The following is a 24,066-nucleotide window of genomic DNA, read 5'->3' on the forward strand; positions in this document are numbered from 1 at the left end:
TGCTCTTAACTGCATTTCTTGTAAGATGAAGGTAATAACGATCACCCCTCTGCTGGGCTGGTAGGCTCCGATCAAGAAGTAAACGTCTCCACTCTCAACCTCTCCACCAGCCGGTGAGCAAATCCTGCTGGCACACCGTCCTCAAAATAGATGCCAAATTGCTAATCCTTGTGCCACCTCCATCACTCGCCCCTGGTCTAAGCCGTTATTTTTCTCATCTGGCATTATTGTAGTGAGGTCCTAACTGGTATTTCCTGTTTCTATTCTTTTATGGTCCATCTATTCTCAGTCCAGTGGCTAGAGAATCCTGCTAAAGGTCAGCTCGTGTTACCCTCTGCTGAAAACTTTTGATGGCTTTCCATTTCACCCAGGGTTAAATCCTTACAATCCTTAAAATCTTTTGCCCATTTTCCCTTTACCTCTCAGATCTACCAATTTTCCATTACTCCCCCTGCTCCAGTCACACTGGCTTCCATGCTCTTGCCTCAAAGCCTTTGCATTTGCTGCACTCAACTGGAATGCTCTTCAAAATATCCACGTGGTTTACACACTCAGCTCCTCCAAATCTTTGTTCAGATATCACTTTTTCAGTAAGGGCCTTCCTGACTACCCTGTTTTAAATTGCAATACCCCATATGTATTAATCCACATCGCTTTTTTTCTTCCGTAGCACATACCAACCTGCTATATGTTTTGTTTTCTCTCTTCGTCTCTTCTCTTCCTCCTTTCCACGGGAACACAAACTCCATTGTTTATTTTGTTCAGTACTGTTTTCCCAACGCCTAAAACAGTGCCTGGCACGTTAATTTTTTTTTTTTTTAAATAAATGAGTAAACTGAAAGCTATTAAGGATGTTTGGGGATTATCAATAGTGTACCAGGTCTTCTCTCTGACCGGAATGTCAGCCCAGGTTCCAGTGAATTGTCCAAGCCTAGGTTTAGTGTCAAGACCATAGTCAAAACTACTTTCCTGGGTAATATGTACCTTGCAGGGTTGTTGGGAAGCTCAGTTCAGGCATTAATTAAATGTGCTAGAGACTGGGAAAAGTGTTGAATGCAGGGTCCCTGCAGTCACAAAGCTGCTTTTCTACCGGGGAAGAGGACAAAATGTGTAAACCAATACAAAGGAAGGTGATTTCAGGTAGTCTTAAGTGCTGTGAGGAAATACAGTAGGATTAATGGAATACAGAGGGGAGGTGTGATGCTGCTTTGAGTTTGAGTGATCAATGAAAGACTTTCTGAAGAGGAAACATTTGGAAAGAGCTAAACACAGGACGATCAAGGGAAGAGGATTCCGATCAGGAGCAAGAAGTGTAAAGATCCTGAGACAGAAATGAGCTTAGCATATTTGAGCAATTTAAAGTTGGCTATGGGACAGAAGGAGCCTGAGGGAGTAGTCAGTATAACTGGTAGACACTGGACACTTGAGTAGGAGGGTATCAAATTGGAGGCCTAAGTTAATGTGAGAAGAGTTACCATTCTCTAAATCAGGAGAAATCTACTCAATGATTGTTTACCGTGTCTTTTGTAGTCTCCTTTGCCTGTATGTAGTAACTACCCTGTACTTCTGTCTTTTGTTTAGGGACCTCCAAGGTGTTCCTCCCTTCAAGCGCCAATCATGCTTCTCTCAGGACATGAAGGGGAAGTGTACTGCTGCAAGTTTCATCCCAATGGATCCACCTTAGCATCTGCAGGCTTTGATCGACTGATATGTAAGAGATAGTTTTTGAAGTTGGGATAATCACTCTCTGCTAAATAGTGATTATTTTTTAAAACCTTTAGTGCCACAGAGTGTATCAGTCTGGATTATTCGCATTACAAACTGCATAGCTAAAACAGTGTAAGGAGAATGTTGAATGATCTTGAATATAGACCTCAAGATCCATGTGGTAAATACAGAGGAGATTATGTTACTAGTTGAAAAGTGAGTTGCTCTTCTTTGAGAATATCTTCCTCATGGAGGCAAATCTTGAACTTATTCAGCCAGACGATAGAACTAGGAATAGTAGATTAATGGAAGTAATGGGGAGAGAGATAGCTTTTCGTTCTCCCAAGGATGTAAGGCCTTTCTCTTGATTCACTCATAGAATCCTAGCATATGGGAAAGGAGGGGGAGGGGATCCTAAAGTGGCAACTCTCTTGGATAATTTACCTGTACATTATTAGGATCTACATCCAAGAGGCGCTTGGCTGTCTCAGTCTATAGAGTATGCAACTGTTGATCTTGGGGTTGTGGGTTCGAGCCCCATGTTGGATGTAAAGGTTACTTAAAAATAAAATCTTAAAAAGGTGGGGGAGGGATCCCTAGATGGCGCAGCAGTTTGGCGCCTGCCTTTGGCCCAGGGCGCGATCCTGAAGACCCAGGATCGAATCCCACGTCGGGCTCCCGGTGCATGGAGCCTGCTTCTCCCTCTGCCTGTGTCTCTGCCTCTCTCTCTCTCTCTGTGACTATCATAAATAAATAAAAATTTATTTAAAAAAAAAAAAAGGGTGGGGGAGATTTATATCCAGATTCTCAGCTACTAGTTGGGAATACTTTGAGAAATAAGTTGAAAAAAAATCACTTTGGAAGAGTCATGAGAAAAAGCAAGAGAGAAGATATCAGGACTTTGTTTTATTCTGGCATCATTTGTTACATTGTAAAATGAAGCAAGTCCTTTAGCTTTTTGCTTTGAAGTCTGTACCTCAGGGTGGATGATAGCTGTCTTCACTGTCTTGATTTAGGTTTTCTAGTTCTGTGATTCTAAACAGTGACCAAGCATTTGGAAGACTTGGAATGTTAGCAAAACATCCTTGAATCAGCATGCTTATTTCATCAAACAAAAAAAAACCGTTTATCAACAGAAAAATAATTTATGTATATACCTTATTATGTATAGAGGTGCTCCTTTTTTTTTTTCTTTAAAGATTTTTGTTTATTTATTCATGAGAGACAGAGAGAGGCAGAAACATAAGCAGAGGGAGAAGCAGACTCACTATGGGGAACCTGATGCAGGGCTGGATCTCAGCACACTGGGATCACAACCTGAGCCAAAGGCAGACACTCAACCACTGAGCCACCCAAGTGCCCCTAGAGGTGCTCGTTAATAACACTAATCAAACTTCAGTCCCTGCTAGACGAAGCTCCCTGAGGAGCTGTGTCTTGTTTACCCCCATTTTACCCCAGCACCTAGCATGTTATAGGTACATAGTATATGTGGAATGAGTAGACATAGCATAGTCCTTGCCATGTGACCTTCAAGTCAGTCACAGCTTCGTGGGTTGTCTATAAGTGCCATCATTTTGCAGTCTGCTTATACTCAACCAATATGTAGTAGTGAGTACTAACTTTTTTCACATTACAGCAAAAAATTTAAGATTTAAAAAATTATATCATTAACTAATTTTTCAACCTTATTAAATATGAAAGTATTGCATTATTTTTGTTTATAGTGCCAGGAATATTGGTCCCACCAGTAGAACCAATAGTGTTCCAGAGGAGTATAATCTCAAAACTGTTGTGGTAAATTTGTGAGTACCTTTTCTATGCCTAATGATGAGTTTTCTTTTGCACAATAATGATCACAGAACCCCCGTCTCCCTAACAGTGTTGTGGAATGTCTATGGTGACTGTGATAACTATGCTACATTGAAAGGACACAGTGGGGCTGTGATGGAGCTGCACTATAACACCGATGGCAGGTGAGTAAGTAGTCTGCATAGTGGAATGATGGCTGCTTCTCATACTAATCTTTTTTGGCATACTTTCACATTTCATCCTTAAGTTTTCTCTCTCAGGAGTCTTTGCTGTCAAAAATAACCGCATTTTGGGCAGCTACTTTATTATCCTATTACTATTACTGTCAATCCAAGTAAGGTGTTTTCTTGTTCCATGTATGCATTTATAAATACATCTTTAATATCAGCAGCCCATACAAATTTGTTTCTTTTTTAAGACATAAAACAAAATGTAATTTTTATATGCAGAAATCAGCTAGTTTTACTATAAAAACAGTAAAATATTAGTTTTGAGAAACTCAAAAACAAAAAATAGCCCATATTGCTACCACTCCAAGAATAATCACTGATATTTTGATATGTTTTTCCTAAGTTTTTTTTTAAGTTTTTTTTTTTTTTTTTTTTTTTTTTTTTTTTTGAGAGAGAGAGAGAGAGAGAGAAAGCGTGAGCCAGGGGGAGAGGCAGGGAGCCTGATGTGGGATTCAATCCCAGGACTCCAGGACCATGACCTGAACTGAAGGGAGATGCCCAACCAACTGAGCCATCCAGGCATCCTCAAGTTTTTTTCCTATTTTTTTTTCTTTTAGATTTTTTATTTATTCATAGAGACACAGAGAGAGAGGCAGACTCAGGCAGAGGGAGGAGCAGGCACCACTCAGAGAGCCTGATGCGGGACTTGATCCAGGGTCTCCAGGATCACGCCCTGGGCTGCAGGCGGTGCCAAATTGCTGCACCACCAGGGCTGCCCACGTTTTTTTCCTACTTAAAGCTCTTCGGTTTACGTTTATATTAGAGCTTTATGTATGATCTTCTCCACTGCTTTTTTCCTTTAACGTTATTCACCTAATAAGTCATTTATTATAACATACATTTATCATAAACGTTTTAACGATCACATAATTTTACAATTAACTGTAGGTAATACAGAAACGTGATTATACCAAATTAATTAATCCGATTAGGTATTTCAGTAAACATTCATTGTTTTATAACTGACCTGTAAAACTCTAAGGTCCCTGAAATCAACTGGTACATAGCCTTGTATACATTTTTTCCTGTTAATATTTGAGTAAAGAAAGCCTTATAAAATCAGTTATAACTTGAAATCATTATCATGGGCTCCTAGCTGGCTCAGTCTGAGGAGCATGTGATTCTTGAGCTTGGGGTCATGAGCTCAAGCCCTTGTTGGGTGTAGAGATTACTTAAATAATAAAGCTTTAAAAAATCATTTTCAGAGATGAAATAAAAACCTTTGATTTTTAGAGAAAGGGCTAGAATTACCAAGTCACTGGGTCAGGAATTGCCACAGTCTGTCTTCTCTCTATAGCAGGAGTGATTAAACATTTCCAGACGGGAAAATGTCTAAAGTGTTGTGTATCACAAAGGAGGAGAAGATTGAGACAACTACTATATTAGCTTGGAATGTATAATGGGGACTGACAGAAGGAATTTTTTTTACATTTTCATAGGGTAGACCTCATAACCGGGTCTAGAGTACCAGTAGGATTTTGGTAGGTAGGGTGAGGCATTCCTGCATCATGTGTCACACTGTCAAGAGTACAACATGTCAGTGGCCTTAGAGAGTTTGGCACATTTTGGCAAGTGGGGAAGATAGAAGGCTATTGTTCATCTTCACTTACTTGTTTTTTGTTCTTCCTCTCGTAGTATGCTGTTCTCTGCATCCACAGATAAAACTGTGGCAGTGTGGGATAGTGAAACAGGTGAGAGGGTTAAAAGGCTGAAAGGACATACTTCCTTTGTGAATTCCTGTTATCCGGCCAGGAGGGGCCCCCAGCTTGTCTGCACTGGAAGTGATGATGGAACAGTTAAGGTGGGTGTTTGTGTTACAGTTCTGAGGTTCTGTAATGTGAACTTATTATATATACATATATGTATGTATGTATATATATATATATATAGTGAATATATATATATAATGTGAACTTATTATAACTTATAGCCTTCCACCTATGCTGTAGCTTCCTCTCCACAACTTGTTTTAGCAGTTATTTCCCAAAACAGAGGTCTTTTTATTTTTACTTTTTTTTAAGGTTGCTGAGTGTGGAGCCCGATATAGAGCTCAATCTCACAACCCTGAGATCAGTGAACTGAGCTGAAACCAAGAGTTGGACACTTAACTGACTGAGCCACCCAAGCACCACAAAAACAGAGGTCTTTTTAAATAGCAGGCAACGAAATGGGGCAGCCCCGGTGGCTTAGCGGTGTAGTGCCACTTTCAGCCCGGGGTGTGATCCTGGAGACTCGGGATCGAGTCCCGCGTCGGGCTCCCTGCATGGAGCCTGCTTTCCCCCACCCCTGCTCTGTGTGTCTCTAATAAATGAATTAAAAAAAAAAAAAAAAAGTCTTAAAAATAGCTAGCTAGCTAGCAGGCAATGTTTTTAAATATCTTGTAGAATGTTAGAACCATATTGAGCCACTATAACTTGGAATGAAATGGACCACCTGAACTGCATTCTTGACTCAGCTGTTTACCTAATTATGTGATCTCAGGCAGTTCATTTTTCTGATCCTATTTCTCAGTCTTTAGGACAGTGACAGTAATATACATGTCTTACAAAGCTGTTGTAAAAATAATAGTCACTATATGAAAGCATCAGTATATGATTTAGTACCAATGTCACTTAGTCCAGTGATTTCCAACTTGTCTTCATGTCAGACTACCTGAAGAACCTGTTTAAAATACCCAGATTCTAGTTTTAATAGGTATAGAATGAAAATTTTTGTTTTTAAATTAAGACCCTTTTTTAACAGCAGTTTTAGGTTCACAGCAAAATTGAAGGGAAGATAGAGATTTCCCGTGTACCCATTGCCCTCATACATGCATAGCCTACCCTATTATTGCCTACCAGAACAGTACATTTTTTACAATTGATAAACCTACACTGACACAGAATCACCAAAGTCCACCAAAGTTGTGGGTTTTTGTTGTTGTTGTTGTTGTTGTTGTTGTTGTTTTATTCATGAGAGACACAGGGAAGGGAGAGAGAGAGAGAGGCAAAGACATAAACGGAGTAGCAGGCTCCATGCAGGGAGCCGGATGCGGGACTTAATCCTGGGTCTCCAGGATCAGGCCCTGGGCTGAAGGCGGCACTAAACCACTAAGCCACCCGGGCTGCCCCACCAAAGTTTATATTAGGGTTTGTGTTTAGTGTTAATACATTCTTTGGTTTGCGACAAACATAATGACATGTATCCATCACCGTGGTATCATACAGGGTATTTTTGCTGCCCTAAAAATCCTCTGTGCTCCTTCTAGTCATACCTCCCACCCCTGGCAACCACTGATCTTTTTTTTTTACCGTCTCCATAGTTTTTGCCTTTTTTGAGATTGGCTGCTTTTACTTAGTAATATGTATTTAAGATTTTTCCGTGTCTTACAGGCAGCCTCTCCTCTGCTGTCCTGCCTACCACTCCCCCTGCCGTGTATTCAGTAAACTTCTGTCTCCTTTAAAAAAATAAATAAATAAAGATACTTCCGCATCTTTTTATGGCTTGGTAGCTCATTTTTTTTTAGTGCCAAATAACATTCCATATTCTAGATGTGCCACAGTTAATTTATCCATCCACCTCCTAAAAATGTCCTAAAGGACATCTTGGTTGCTTCCTAGAGTTGGCAGTTATGAATAAAGCTGCTGTAAACATCCATGTGAGAGTTTTTGTGTGGACCTAAGTTATTCGACTCTCGAGTAAATACTGAGGACCATGATTGCTAGATCATATGGTAAGAGCATATTTAGTTTTTAAGAAACCACCTGGCTGGCTTAGTCAATGGAGCATGCAACTCTTGATCTTGGGGTTGTAAATTTGAGCCCCACATTGGGGGTAGAGACTACTTAAAAATAAAATCTTTTTTAAAAAAAGAAAGAAAGGGGATCCCTGGGTGGCGCAGCAGTTTGGCGCTGCCTTTGGCCCAGGGCGCGATCCTGGAGACCCGGGATCGAATCCCACATCGGGCTCCCAGTGCATGGAGCCTGCTTCTCCCTCTGCCTATGTCTCTGCCTCTCTCTCTCTCTCTCTCTCTCTCTCTGTGTGTGTGTGTGTGACTATCATAAATAAATAAAAATTAAAAAAAAAAAAAAAGAAAGAAAGAAAGAAACCACAAATCTGACTTCCAGAGTAGCTGTACCATTTTGCATTCCCACCAGCACTGAATGAGAAGTCCTGATGCTCCACCTCATCATTTGTTGGTGTCAATGCTTCAGATTTTGGCTTCTCTGATAAGTATGTAGTGATAACCTTGTTGTTGGTTTAATTTGTATTTTCCTAATGACATATGATGTGGAGCATCTCTTCATATGCTTTTTGTATCATTTATCTTCATTGGTGAGGTGTCTGTTAAGATCTTTAGCTCATTTTTTAACTGTGTATTTTGTTTTCTTTTTTAAGATTTTATTTATTTATTCATGGGAGACACAGAGAGAGAGAGAGGCAGAGACACAGGCAGAGGGAGAAGCAGGCTCCATGCAAGGAGCCCGATGTGGGACTCGATCCTGGGTCTCCAGGATCACACCCTGGGCTGCAGGCGGCGCCAAACCGCTGCGCCACCGGGGCTGCCCAATCGTGTTGTTTTCTTTTTGTTGAGTTCTTTGTACATTTTGGATAATAGTCCCTTATCAGATGTACAGATATTTTCTCCCTGCCTTGTGGTTTATCTTCTCATTCTCTTGCCATTGTCTTTCATAGGCAGAAGTTCTTAATTTTAATGAAATCTGGTTTATCAGTTATTTCTTTCATGGATTGTGCCTTTGGTGTAGTATCTAAAAAGTCATTGCCATACCCAAGATCATCTGTGTTTTTTTTCTGTTACCTTCTAGGAGTTGTGTTTTACATTTAGGTCTATGATCCATTTTGAGTTAATTTTTGTGAAAAGTGCAAGGTCTGTCTCTAGATACATGTTTTTTACATGTGGTTATATAGTTGTTCCAGCACCATTGGTTGAAGAAACTCATTTGCTCCATTGCCTTTGCTTCTAAGTCAAAGGTCAGTTGGCTCTGTTTATGGGGGTCTATTTCTGGGCTCTCTGTTCTCGCATTGATATATTCAACAGAATACTGTAACTTTTCAGTAAGTCTTTTTTTAAGTAATATCTACACCCAACATGGGGCTCAAACTCACAACCCCAAGATCACAAGTCACATGTTCTTCCAACTGAGTCAGCCAGGCACCCCTACAGTAAATCTTGAAGTCAGGTAGCATCAGTCCTCCACGTTTTGTCTTCTCCTTCAATATTGTGTTGGGTCTTTTGCCTCTCCATAAGAACTTTCGAGTAAATTGCTTATTTCCACAAGACCACTTACTAGAATTTTGGTTGAAATTGCATTGAATCTATAAAGTTGAGAATGACAGTATTGAGTCTTCCTATGCACAAACGTGGACTATATCTCAATTAATTTTGTTCTTTGATTTCATTCATCAGAGTTTTGAGGTTTTTGTCATATAGGTGCTGTACATATTTTGTTAAGTTTATACGTAAATATTTCTCCTTTTTGGTTGCTAATATAAATGGTATTGTGTTTTTAAGAACTAGAATTTTTAAACCTGTTCCTCATATGATTTGATGTAGCAGGTCTCATAATTTGGGAGCCATTGATCTCACCCAGCATCCTCATTATACTTTTTTATCATTATTTTTATTTGAGTATGTTGATACATAATGTTACATTAGATATAGGTATACAACAGTGATTCAACAAATTTATACATTGTTAATATTCACCACTGCACCCTCAATTTCAGAGGAGGAAAATGAGGCCTGAAAATGTTAATTTATTTCAGGGGCACATAAGGACGCATTACTTTGTAGAACCAACCATTTTATTCTTTCTTTGGCACTAATTTTGGATTCTGGGTAGTCATATAATGATTAAACCAGGAGGACTTGAAAGAAGTATATCTGAGAAACCACACTAAACCTATGATTGTTGTTTTTTTAAATAAATTTGTTTTCTTCTCATAGTTAAAGGTGGTCACATGGACATAATGAATCATCTACTTTGAGATATTTTTCTACTAAATCTTTTTTTCCTACTAAATCATTTTTATAATAAACCCAGTCGATTGGGGCCGCTTGATGTTTGGCTAGGAGGAGAGTCTGCAGCTTAGGAATGATTCCAAAGCCCTGAGCTCCTAACCTACATGTGCCATATTTAGAGAGTCTTAACAGTAACTGATTTGCTCATTGGCCTTTTGAAAGGCAGTGAGATAAGAATACCCTGAATTTTGTTTAAATTCACAAGCGCCTGCTATAATAAACATCTAGGAACTTAATCCTGTTTATTTCCAGCTTTCCTTTCATTACCTTTTCTCTGACTTTCTTTTATTTTGTCTTTTAATTCTTTATCTCTTTCCTCATATTTATCTTTCAGTCTTTACTTTGCTTTTGTTTTTTCAACTACTCTCCATTGTGAATGTCTGCCTGGTTTTGTTTTTTTGTTTGTTTGTTTTGTGGGTTTTGTATTTATTTGAAAGAGAGAGAGGGTGTGAGGGAGAGAGGAGCTTAGAGGGAGAGGGAAAAGGAGAGAAGCAGACTCCCTGCTGAGGGCAGAGCCCTACTCAGGCTCCATCTCACCACCCAGAGTTCATAACCTGAGCTAAAATCAAGAATCAGGTGCTCGGCTGACTAAGCCAGCCATGCACTTCTGTATGTCTGTCTTTTCTTTCTTTCAATTTCTTGCTTTTTATTTCCCTTAATTAAACATAAATATTTTAAGTTTATTAGTGAACGTTATATTTAGCTTAATGTGTCACATCACCTAAAGGTGACTGCTTTTTAACTAGTTCCTTATTCTTAATTTCAACATACTATTTATAATTAATTCTTTGTTGAACAGCCTTTTACATATGCCATTTAGTTACTTGCCAAGTTGGAATGCTTTGTTAATTATTTTCTGTTCTAGGTTTATAAGTGTAGGAATTTAATAACCTCTGCTTATCTAAGGGGAGAAACACTGTGTTACATTTCACTCATAAGAATTCTCAACAGAAAACAAAGCTTTCGGTAATTCTTGCATTTTCAGTCTTGAAGTGGTATCCTGAGCATTCTCCATGCTAGTAGTTTTCATACTGTTTTTAGCAATTCGTTGTTTCTAATAAAGCTATTAGGAAATCATTTTTATATTACCTATATATTTAATGCATATTATTTTATATATAATATTTGTGAACATATATATAAATACAAATTGTTACCTTTTATAAACAATTCAGTTCTGGTGCCATTACGTAGACCAAAGTGGGGAAGGTGTTCAAGTTAGAGGTGAGAGTGGGCTATCGTGGCCCAGAGTGGAGTGTTAGGGCCCAAGTGAGGTAAGGAGAGCATCCATGCAGGATGGGAACAGTCCATTATAGGGAGATGGGGACTGACAAAGGTAAGGAGGGCATCCACATGACACAGAGTAGGGAGCCCAGCACAGGGAATTAGAGATGGGGGAGCAGCCCAACATGGAGAATCCTTGCCCTAGCGGGATAAAAGGGTCATTTACACATTGGTGGGGGAGAAAGTAGGGGTGTCAGAGCTTGAGCTGAGGGTGTCCTGCATGGGTGGGAGCAGTTTAGGTAGGGAGTCTGAGGCTGAGAATAGATTCCTGAGGAAAGGCAGCCTGGAGAGAGATATTAGAGGCAGAGCAGAGTGAAGGGGGCATTCATACAAATGGATAACCCACATGGTGTGAGGAGGAGATCCACATAGGGAATGGGAGTCACAATTCAAATAAGGAAAGGAAGACATCCACGTAGGAGAAGGTAGAAAAGGATATGGGAGATTGGTTATATATGTGAAGCTTGATTAGACAAGTAAATATAATAAAGAAAACAGGAAGCAGGGCAGCCCCAGTGGCGCAGCAGCCTAGGGCATGATCCTGGAGACCCTGGATCGAGTCCCACGTCAGGCTCTCTGCATGGTGCCTGCTTCTCCCTCTGCCTGTGTCTCTGCCTCTCTCTCTCTCTCTCTCTCTCTCTCTCTCTCGCTCTGTGTGTGTGTCTCTGTGAATAAATAAAAAATTTAAAAAATAAATAAATAAATAAAACAGGAAGCAGATTTTTCATTGTCAGAGAAAGGAGTTAACCAATGTAGGAGAGAGAACTAAAACGCATCTTGAGGTGGGTACCTGGGTGGCTCAGTCAGTTAAGCCTCTGCCTTTGGCTCAGATCATGTATGATCCCAGGGCCCTGGAATTGAGCCCCACACTGGGCTCCCTGCTCAGCAGGGAACCTGCTTCTCCATCTCCTGCTCATGCACATGCGCTCTTGCCTGCTCTCTCTCTCTCCCCAACCCCCTCCGTGTCAAATAAATAAAATCTTTTTAAAAAATAGAAAGAAGGGATGCCTGGGTGGCTCAGCAGTTGAGTGTCCGCCTTCGGCTCAGGGCATGATCCCAGGATCCAGGATTGAGTCCCACATCGGACTCTCTGCGAGGAGCCTGCTTCTCCCTCTGCCTATGTCTCTGTCTCTCTGTGCCTCTCATGAATTAATTAATTAATTAATTAAAAATTAAGAATAAATTAAATAAAAAGAAACACATCTTGTGTTGTTGGCATTAAACTGGAAGTATTAGTGTGAACTCATGACATTCAACATAAACAGGTATAGAAAAAATAATAGATGTAAATGTATGTTTCCAGATATGTGTGTGCCTGTGTATGCATATATTGGCAACTGTCCACTAAAAGGGCTTAAGAACAATACCCTGATAGCAGTGAATACATCTACTATGTACATCTTGGCCTTTAAATACCATTTTCCACTAAAGAAACCAGGACTCCTTATTTCAGGCTTGGGCAGGGAAAGTACAAGTTGAACCTGGAACATCTTGTGCAAGAATGATTGTCAAAAGAACATCTTAATCAAATGATCAAACTGAACATTATCCATAATGGGACAAATCAAAATTATGAGCCACTCAATAAAATACAGTGAAACTGCAGCATCACTCCAGTGAGATTCCTGCCAAAGAGGAATAACTTGAATCTAATTGTGAGGAAACATTAGACAAACCTAAACTGATGGACATCCTACAAAATAACTGTCCTTTAATGAGAAGTGTCAAGGTCAAGAAAAGTATGAGATACTCTTTCAGGCTGAGGGAGACCAAAGAAACATGACCACTAAATTCTACACATGATTCTGAACTGCGGTTTTATTTGTCTTTTATTTTATTCTGCAATAAAAGACATAGTGGGACAAGTGGTGAAATTTAAATGAGATCTGAGGACCAAATAGTAGTAATATCTTGGTGTTAACATCTTCATTCTGATTGGTTAAGATTATACAGAGTTTTATATATGTCTTCTGTATTAGATATATCTTTATAGGCAAACACTCATGTATTTAGGAGTGATGAAGCATTAGGTCAGCAATTCTTAAATGATTTAGGCAACAAAAAATGTTCTTTTACTACCAACTTTTTGGGGTTTTTTTTTTGTTTTAATTTTTTTTTTTTTTTTTTTTTTTTTTTAATATATGATAGTCACACAGAGAGAAAGAGAGAGGCAGAGACATAGGCAGAGGAGAAGCAGGCTCCATGCACCGGGAACCCAATGTGGGATTCTATCCCGGGTCTCCAGGATCGCGCCCTGGGCCAAAGGCAGGCGCCAAACCCTGCGCCACCCAGGGATCCCTACTACCAACCTTTTGTATTTCAAAGTAAAATAATCTCTTAAAAATGATGGTTGTCTGAAACTAATAATTTAAAATATTAGACTTGGGAGTGCCTGGCTGGCTCAGTGAGTAGAGTATAACTCTTGATCTCAGGATTGTAAGTTCAAGCCCCACATTGGATATAGAGATTACTTAAAAATAAAATCTTTTCAGGGCACCTGGCTGGCGCAATTGGAAGAGCATGAGACTCTTGATCTCGGGGTCATGAGTGGGAGCCCCACATTGGCTGTAGACATTACTAAAAATAAATAGACTTTAAAAATAAAATAAAATCTTTTTTAGAAAATGTAAATCCATGTTATATATGTCTATTTAATTTTTTTTGTATATTTTTTTATTGGAGTTCAATTTGCCAACATATACTATATAACACCCAGTGCTTATCCCATCAAGCGCCCCCCTCAGTGCCCGTCACCCAGTCACCCCCACCCGCCGCCCACCTCCCTTTCCACCACCCCTTGCTCGTTTCCCAGTTAGGTGTGTCTCATGTTCTGTCACCCTCTCTGGTATTTCCCACTCATTTTCTCTCCTTTCCCCTTTATTCCCTTTCACTATTTTTTATATTCCCAAAATGAATGAGACCATATAATGTTTGTCCTTCTCCGATTGACTTGCTTCACTCAGCATAATCCCCTCCAGTTCCATCCATGTCGAAGCAAATGGTGGGTATTCATCATTTCTAATGACTGAGTAATATTCCATTGTATACATAAACCACATCTCTTTATCCATTCATCTTTCGATGGACACCAAGGCTCCTTCCACAGTTTGGCTATTGTGGACATTGCTGCTATAAACATTGGGGTGCAGGTGTCCTGCCGTTTCACTGCATCTGTATCTTTGGGGTAAATTCCCAGCAGTGCAATTGCTGGGTCGTAGGGCAGTTCTATTTTTAACTCTTTGAGGAACCTCCACACAGTTTTCCAGAGTGGCTGCATCAGTTCAGATTCCCACCAACAGTGCAAGAGGGTTCCCCTTTCTCCACATCCTCTCCAATATTTGTTGTTTCCTGTCTTGTTAATTTTCCCCATTCTCACTGGTGTGAGGTGGTATCTCATTGTGGTTTTGATTTGAATTTCCCTGATGGCAAGTGATGCAGAGCATTTTCTTATGTGCTTGTTGGCCCTGTCTTTGTCTTCCTCTGTGAAACTTCTGTTCATGTCTTTTGCCCATTTCATGATTGGATTGTTTCTTTGCTGTTGAGTTTAAGAAGTTCTTTATAGATCTTGAATACTAGCCCTTTATCTGATAGGTCATTTGCAAATATCTTCTCCCATTCTGTAAGTTGTCTTTTAGTTTTATGGACTGTTTCTTTTGCTGTGCAGAAGCTTTTTATCTTGATTAAGTCCCAGTAATTCATTTTTGCTTTTGTTTCCCTTGCCTTCATAGATGTATTTTGCAAGAAGTTGCTGTGGCCAAGTTCAAAAAGGGTGTTGCCTGTGTTCTTTAGGATTTTGATGTATTCTTGTCTCACATTTAGATCTTTCATCCATTTTGAATTTATCTTTGTGTATGGTATAAGAGAATGGTCTAGTTTCATTCTTCTGCACGTGGCTGTCCAGTTTTCCCAGCACCATTTATTGAAGAGACTGTCCTTTTTCCAGTGGATAGTCTTTCCTGCTTTGTCGAATATTAGTTGACCATAGAGTTGAGGGCCCACTTCTGGGTTCTCTATTCTGTTCCATTGATCTATGTATCTGTTTTTGTGCCAGTACCACACTGTCTTGATGATCACAGCTTTGTAGTACAACTTGAAATCCGGCATTGTGATGCCCCCAGCTCTGGTTTTCTTTTATAATATTCCCCTGGCTATTCGGGGTCTTTTCTGATTCCATACAAATCTTAAGATTATTTATTCTAACTCTCTGAAGACAGTCCATGGTATTTTGATAGGGATTGCATTAAATGTGTAAATTGCCCTGAGTAGCATTGACATTTTCACAATATTAATTCTTCCAATCCACGAGCATGGAATATTTTTCCATCTCTTTGTGTCTTCCTCAATTTCTTTCAGAAATGTTCTGTAGTTTTTAGGGTATAGATCCTTTACCTCTTTGGTTAAGTTTATTCCTAGGTATCTTATGCTTTTGGGTGCAATTGTAAATGGGACTGACTCCTTAATTTCTCTTTCTTCTGTTTCATTGTTAGTGTATAGAAATTCCACTGATTTGTGTGCATTGATTTTGTATCCTGCCACACTGCCGAATGGCTGTATGAGTTCTAGCAATCTTGGAGTGGAGTCTTTTGGGTTTTCTATGTACAGTATCATGTCATCTGCAAAGAGGGAGAGTTTGACTACTTCTTTGCCAATTTGAATGCCTTTTATTTCTTTTTGTTGTCTGATTGCTGAGGCTAGGACTTCTAGTACACTGTTGAATAGCAGTGGTGAGAGTGGACATCCCTGTGGTGTTTCTGATCTTAGGGGAAAGGCTCACAGTGTTGCCCCATTGAGAATGATATTTGCTGTGGGCTTTTCGTAAATGGCTTTTAAGATGCTGAGGAATGTTCCCTCTATCCTTACACTCTGAAGAGTTTTGATCAGGAATGGATGCTGTATTTTGTCAGATGCTTTCTCTTCATCTATTGAGAGGATCGTATGGTTCTTGTTTTTTCTCTTGTTGATATGATCTATCACATTGATTACTTTACGAGTGTTGAACCAGCCTTGCATCCCGGGGATAAATCCCACTTGGTCGTGGTGAATAATCTTTTTAATGTACTGTTGGATCCTATTGGCTAGTATCCTGTTGAGAATTTTTGCATCTGTGTTTATCAGAGATATTGGTCTATAATTCTTTTTGGTGGGGTCTTTGTCTGGTTTTGGAATTAAGGTGATGCTGGCCTCATAAAACGAGTTTGGAAGTATTCCGTATCTTTCAGAACAGCTTTAGTAGAATAGGTATTGTTTCTTCTTTAAATGTTTGATAGAATTCCCCTGGGAAGCTATCTGGCCCTGGACTTTTGTGTCTTGGGAGGTTTATGATGACTGCTTCTATTTCCTCCCTGGTTATCGGCCTGTTTAGGTTTTCTGTTTCTTCCTGTTCCAGTTCTGGTAGTTTGTGGTTTTCCAGAAATGCTTCCATTTCTTCTAGATTGCCTAATTTATTGGTGTATAGCTGCTCCTAATATGTTTTTTAAATCGTTTGTATTTCCTTCGTATTGGTTGTGATCTCTCCTTTTTCATTTGTGATTTTATTAATTTGAGTCTTTTCTCTTTTGTTTTTAATAAGGTTGGCTAATGGTTTATCTATCTTATTAATTCTTTCAAAGGACCAACTCCTGGTTTTGTTGATCTGTTCTACAGTTCTTCTGGTCTCTATTTCATTGAGTTCTGCTCAAATCATTACTTAATTCTCTTCTGCTTGGTGTAGGTTTTATTTGCTGTTCTTTCTCTAGTTCCTTTAGGTGCAAGTTTAGCTGGTGTATTTGAGTTTTTGAGGGATGCTTGTATTGCAATGCATTTCCTTCTTAGGATTGCTTTTGCTATATCCCAAAGATTTTGAACAGTTGTATCTTCATTCTCATTAGTTTCCATGAATCTTTATAATTCTCTAATTTCCTGGTTGACCTTTTCATCTTTTAGCAGGATGCTCTTTAACCTCCACGTGTTTGAGTTTCTTCCAAACTTATTCTTGTGATTGAGTTCAAGTTTCAAAGCATTATGGTCTGAAAAAGGAGACAATCCCAATCTTTTGGTATTGGTTGAGACCTGATTTGTGACCCAGTATGTGGTCTATTCTGGACCACAAAGTTACATGTGCACTAGAGAAAAATGTGTATTCAGTTGCGTTTGGATGTAAAGTTCTGTGAAATCCATCTGGTCCAGTGTATCATTTAAAGCTCTTGTTTCGGGGATCCCTGGTGGCTCAACAGTTTGGCCCCTGCCTTGGGCCCAGGCCGTGATCCTGGAGTTCCGGGATCGAGTCCCACATCGAACTCCCTGCATGGAGCCTGCTTTTCCCTCTGCCTGTGTCTGTGCCTTTCTCTCTCTGTCTCTCACGAATAAATAAAATCTTTTTTTAAAAAATAAATAAATAATAAAGTTCTTGTTTCTTTGGAGATGTTGGGCTTAGAATATCTGTCATTTGCAGAAAGTGCCGTGTTGAAGTCTTCCAGTATTAGTATATTATTATCTAAGTATATCTTTACTTTGATTATTAAAGATTTTTTTTTTAATTTTTATTTATTTATGATAGTCACACAGAGAGAGAGAGAGAGGCAGAGACACAGGCAGAGGGAGAAGCAGGCTCCATGCTGGGAGCCCGACGTGGGATTCGATCCCGGGTCTCCAGGATCACGCCCTGGGCCAAAGGCAGGCGCCAAACCGCTGCGCCACCCAGGGATCCCTACTTTGATTATTAATTGATATACTTGGCAGCTCCCACATTAGAGGCATAAATATTCATGATTGTTAGGTCCTCTTGTTGGATAGATCCTCTAAGTATGATATAATGTCCCTCCTCATCTCTTACTACAATCTTTGGGATAAACTTTAATTCATCTGATATAAGGATTGCTACCCCTGCTTTCTTTTGAGGACCATTTGAATGGTAAATGATTCTCCAACCTTTCATTTTCAGGCTGTAGGTGTCCTTAGGTCTAGAATGAGTCTCTTGTAGACAGCTAAAGATGGGTCTTGCTTTTTTATCCAGTCTGAAACCCTGCGTCTTTTGATGGGATCATTAAGCCTATTCACATTCAGAGTTACTATTGAAAAATATGAATTTAGTGTCATCATAATACCTATTCAGTCCCTGTTTTTTGTGGATTATTTCTTTGGGTGTCCTCTTTCTTTTACAGAGTCCCCCTTAATATTATCTTGCAGAGTTGGTTTTGTGGTCACATTCTTTCAGTTTCTGCCTATCTTGGAAGCTCTTTATATCTCCTTATTCTGAATGAGAGCCTTGCTGGATAGAGTATTCTTGACTGCATGTTCTTCTCATTTAGGACCCTGAATATACCCTGCCAGTCCTTTCTGGCCTGCCAGGTCTCTGTGGAGAGGCCTGCTGTTAATCTAATATTTCTCCCCATATAAGTTAGGGATCTCTTGTCTCTTGCTGCTTTAAGGGTTTTCTCTTTATCTTTGGAATTTGCAGGTTCACTATTAAATGTCGAGGTGTTGAACGGTTTTTATTGATTTTAGAGGAGGACCTCTCTATCTCCTGGATCTGAATGCCTGTTTCCCTCCCCAAATTAGGGAAGTTCTCAGCTATGATTTGTTCAAACATGCTTTCTGGTCCTCTGTCCCTTTCGGCACTGTCTAAACCCCAGTTAAGTGTAGATTTTTCCTTCTGAGGCTGTCATTTATTTCCCTTAACCTTTCCTCGTGGTCTTTTAATTGTTTTTCTCTTTTTTCCTCAGCTTCCTTCCTTGCCATCAACCTGTCTTCTATGTCACTCACTCTTTCTTCTACGTCATTAACCTTGTCGTTAGGACCTTCAGTTTGGATTGCATCTCAGTTAATTGATTTTTAATTTCAGCCTGATTAGATCTAAATTCTGCAGTCATAAAGTCTCTTGAATCCTTTATGCTTTTTTCCAGAGCCACCAGGAGCTTTATAATTGTGCTTCTGAATTGGCTTTCTGACATCAAACTGTAATCCAAATTCTGTAACTGTGGCAGAGAGTATTGTTTCTGATTCTTTCTTTTGTGGTGAGTTCTTCTTTCTAGTCATTTTGCTCAGTGCAGAGTGGCTAAAAACAAGTTGTACTTGTTAGAAGTGCAAACTCTTCTCTTTGTAGCGTTCCAGCTGTTCTCCTTAAATCTCGGCCGAATTCGTAGGTTTTCAGGATGATTTGAAAGTTATCTAGGTAAGTTGGTGGGGACAGGTGACTTGGGGACCCTACTCTTCTGCCATCTTCTATATATGTCTATTTAAAAAAAAATAGAGCCTAGTTGTTTAGAGTACAGGGTTCTAGAATTGTTCTACCTAATCTTTATCATCTGTTATTAATAAATCAGACAGCAGGCAGCCCTGGTGGCTCGGCGGTTAAACGCCACCTTCGGCCCAGGGCGTGATCCTGGAAACCCGGGATCAAGTCCCACATTGGGCTCCCTGCATGGAGCCTGCTTCTCCCTCTGCCTGTATCTCTCTTTCTCTAATAAATAAATAAAATCTAAAAAATAATAATAATTTAAAAAAACATTAAAAAATAAATCAGACAGCCATTGAAAATAAATGTTGACTTTTTAACAAGCATATATTACTTTAGTAATTACAAGAAATTAACACACATTTTAGTAAATACAACAGGAATGTAATGGAATCAGACAGTACTAAATTCTAGTCCTTGTTTTGTTATTGACCTGCTGGGTATTTTTCTTCAAGGTAGTTGATTCTTTAAGCTTTAGTTTGCCCATCCATAAAAGTTGAGATTAAACTAGATGGTCTAGGGCAGCACCAGTGGCCCAGTGGTTTAGCACTGCCTTCAGCCCAGGGCCTGATACTGGAAACCCGCAATCAAGTCCCAGGTCAGGCTCCCTGCATGGAGCCTCCTTCTCCCTCTGCTTGTGTCTCTGCCTCTCTCTTTCTCTGTGTCTATCGTGAATAAATAAATAAAATATTTTAAAAATAATAAAAATAAAAATAAACTAGGTGGTCTAAGCATAGTAATTTTTAAATGTTTTTTTAATCACAATCCGCATTAAGGAATATATTTTATACTATGACCCAGTGTATATTCCCTTTAGTACGTCTGTGTTTATGAACCAACTCTTTGTATATGGGATGTTTTCTTCTATATATTTTTTAACTGGGGTAAAATTCACAAACATAAAATACACCTTTTTAACCATTTTAAAAGGTGGACAATTCAGTGGCTTCCAGTACATTCACAATGTGTGTGCTCATCACCATGAGCCAATACCAGAACATTTTTATTACCCCCAAAAGAAACCCCATGCCCACTTAGGAGTCAGTACCTTTCTCCCTTTCAGTCCTGGCAACCACTAATCTTTCTGTCTCTATGTACTTACTCTTCTGGACATTTCATTTTGTGTCCAGTTTTTTTCACTCAGCTTAATATTTTCAAGCTTCATCCTTGTTATAACGTGTATTAATACTTCATCCCTTTTTAACACTGCTACAAAGATTAGTGCACAAGTTTTTGTTTGAATACCCATTTTCACTTCTCTTGGGTATATATCTAGGAACAGGATTGCTGGGTCATATATTAATTCTACTTTAACTTTTTGGGGAATATCCACGCTTTTCCACAGTAGCTGCATCATTTTATATTCCCACCAGTGATGTTCAAGGGTTCCAACTTCTCCACATCTTCACTGGCACTCATTAGTTTCTGTGGTTCCTTTTTGTTGTTGTTAATCATAACCATCCTAGTGAGCGTGAAGCAGTCTAATCATTTTGATTTGCATTTCCCAAATGATTTATGATGCTGAGCATCTTTTCTCGTGCTTATACCTTCTGAAAAGAAATGTTTACTCAGGGCCTTTGCCCATTTATTGGGCTCTGCATTATTGTTGTTGGACTATGGGTTCATTATTCTAGATACTAGATCTTTATCAAATACATGATTTGTGGGACGCCTGAGTGGCTCACCGGTTGAGCATCTGCCTTCGGCTCAGAGCGTGATCCTGGAGACCCGGGATTGAGTCCCATATCGGGCTTCCTGCATGGAGCCTGCTTCTCCCTCTGCCTGTATCTGTCTGTCTCTCTCTCTCCCTCTATGTCTCTCATGAATAAATAAATAAAAATCTAAAAAAAAAAATACATGATTTGCAAATATTTCTCCCACTGTTGGTTGTTGTCTCATCTCATTTTCTAGATACCATCTATCCTTTGATGTACAAAAGTTTCTATTTGGGATCCCTGAGTGGCTCAGCGGGTTTAGCACCGCCTTCAGCCCAGGGCCTGATCCTGGAGTCCCAGGATCGAGTCCCACGTCGGGCTCCCTGCATGGAGCCTGCTTCTCCCTCTGCCTGTGTCTCTGCCTCTCTGTGTGTGTGTGTGTGTGTGTGTGTGTGTGTGTGTGTGTGTGTGTCTCATGAATAAATAAAATTTTTTTTAAAAGTTTCTATTTTTATGAAGTTCAATTTATCTGTTTTTTTCCTTTGGTCACTTGGTGCTTTTGATGTCATATCTAATAATTCATCACCAAATCCAAGGCCATGAAGATTTACCCTCATGTTTTCTTCTAAGAATATCATAGTTTTTTATGTTTAGATCTTTGATCCACATGGAGTACATTTTTCCATATGGTATAAGATAAAGGTGTGACTTCATTATTTTGCATATGGTTATCCAGTTGTCCCATCATTTTTTTAAAAGACTTCATTTCTTTTTTTCTTCTGTATAGGCCATACTTTTTTGCTTCTTTTTGTGCCTCATAATTTCCTTTTTTTTTTTTTTTTTAAGATTTTATTTATTTATTCATGAGAGACACAGAGAGAGAGGCACAGACACAGGCGGCGGGGGGGGAAAGCAGGCTCCATGCAGGGAGCGCATGGGACTTGATCCCTAGTCTCCAAGATCACACCCTAGGCTGAAGGTGGCACTAAACCGCTGAGCCACCCAGGCTGCCTGTGCCTCATAATTTCTTCTTAAAAACTGGACATTTAAATGTTATAATGTGGTAACTCTGGAAATTATATTCTCCTCAGGGTTTGTTCTTGCTGCTTGTTGTAGCTATTTGTTTAATGAATTTTCTTTCTTTTTCTCTTTTTTCTTTTTTCTTTTTTTTTTTTTTTAGATTTATTTATTTAGAGAGAGAGCATGAGCAGGGAGAGAGGCAGAGGGAGAGAGAGAATCTCAGGCATACTCCCCACTGAGTGTAGAGCCCAACACAGGGCTGGATCTCAGGGTCCTGAGATCATGACCTGAGCCAAAACCCAAGAGTCGGCCACTCAACCAACTGAGCCACCCAGGCACCCCTGTTTAGTGATTTTTCTGAACTAATTTTGTAAAGTCTGTATTATTTGCCATGTGTAGCCACTGAAATCTGTTTTATTTATTTTTTATTTATTTTTTTTTTATTTTATTTATTTATGATAGGCACACAGTGAGAGAGAGAGGCAGAGACATAGGCAGAGGGAGAAGCAGGCTCCATGCACTGGGAGCCCGACGTGGGATTCGATCCCGGGTCTCCAGGATCACGCCCTGGGCCAAAGGCAGGCGCTAAACCGCTGCGCCACCCAGGGATCCCTGAAATCTGTTTTATTAGCTTAGTGACTCACTACTGATTCAGCAGAGTTTTTCTTAATCGCTTATGGTAAAAAAAAAAAAAAAAAACAACTCTGCCAGTCTTTACAGATTCACTGTGGGTGTGTTGGGTCTGTCTTTACCAGGCAATTTACAATTTTGCATTAGCCTTCACTCCCTGCTTGTGCAGAGCCCAGCAGATCAGTGAGAAGAGAACTTAAGGCCTTCTCAGGTCTTTTCTGAGCATGTACCAGACACCGGCATGCAAATGGCCTTCTAGAGTCCTAGGAATACTTCAGCTTTGCAGAGCCCTCTTTCTCCAAGATTGTCTCATTCCTAGGTTTCCTCCTGGGCTTTTTGGTTTATCTGTGGTTTGCCCCAACTGTCATCCTTGGCCTCAGACAGCAGAGGCTAATGCATTTGCCTTTCAGTGTTTTAGACAAATGCCTCTGCCCTGGCACAGTTCCAGATTAGGCAAAATAAAGTCAAACTCTTTAGGTTTATCCTTCAAGGAGCCACCAGACAGTGAAAAACAAGCACAATTCTTTGAGAATAAGGTCCATTCTGCTCCCTCTGGTACTAGGAACCAATACTGGGAATATGGGCCATTGTCTTCAAAGCTCTTGCTGAGTAGGAGATAGAGACAGAGTAAGTTAAAACACTATAAAACTCTCTTACTAAGACTCAGGAGGGTTTTTCCCCTCATTAAACATTTGCCTGGTTGCTGCAAACTTTTGATTAGTTTCTAGAGTTCTGATAAAGTTGATTCTACCAATTCTTTTGCCATATAATTCTCTGCTTTTGTAGGACAGCCTTTTAGCTTTCCTTACTTTGCCATTTTCGCTTATGTAACCCCTCTCTATTTTTTAATGTAAGCCATAGCCCATTGATCTACAATTTGAAAACACTGGTCTTACATCCTTGCTGTGCTAAGAGCATATGAACTAAGCAAGTAGAGGATTTCCATTCTGAGGGCATGTTGATGAGCTATGTTCATTCATACTTTACCAAAGGAGTCTGAAAATATGACCAAAATGATTTGTTCTCCCAACTTTCAGATATGTTGGCAAAATTGTGGTCACTTCTCACCATGTTACTAGAATATCCAGACAAGTTTCTGAACAGAATCCCTGTTAAAAATATGTTTGTACAAAGTCCTTGAACTTCAGCATGTATTATGCAATTACTTCTTAGAATTATGTTTGACTATAGACCCTCCTGTTCTTCTGCTTCAGCTTTGGGACATCCGGAAGAAAGCAGCCATCCAGACATTTCAGAACACCTATCAGGTGTTAGCTGTGACCTTCAATGATACAAGTGATCAGATTATTTCTGGTGGAATAGATAACGATATCAAGGTATGTTTAATGTTTGTGTTACATTTCTTTTTCACCTGTCTCTATTCACAGAGGTAATCTCTTCAGACTTCTGAGATTATGGTAGCTTTGCACTTTGTACCAACTACAAGGAAAATAGTAACTTAAATCTTGTTTTCTTTCGTCCTATCTTTGTTGACTT

General features: G+C 39.5%; 1 protein-coding gene across 1 annotated transcript in view; it reads left to right on the forward strand.

Moving 5' to 3' along the window:
• Positions 1-24,066, forward strand: part of SNRNP40 (small nuclear ribonucleoprotein U5 subunit 40) — a 39,976-nt gene that overhangs the window by 825 nt on the left and 15,085 nt on the right. Inside the window, exons 2-5 of the mRNA XM_025448354.3 lie at positions 1,582-1,711; positions 3,587-3,680; positions 5,382-5,547; positions 23,784-23,906. Of these exons, the coding sequence (XP_025304139.1) occupies positions 1,582-1,711; positions 3,587-3,680; positions 5,382-5,547; positions 23,784-23,906 (513 nt within the window). The remainder of the gene's footprint in view (positions 1-1,581; positions 1,712-3,586; positions 3,681-5,381; positions 5,548-23,783; positions 23,907-24,066) is intronic.

This window comes from Canis lupus, chromosome 2 (assembly GCF_003254725.2).
Source record: "Canis lupus dingo isolate Sandy chromosome 2, ASM325472v2, whole genome shotgun sequence".
Lineage (NCBI taxonomy): Eukaryota > Metazoa > Chordata > Mammalia > Carnivora > Canidae > Canis > Canis lupus.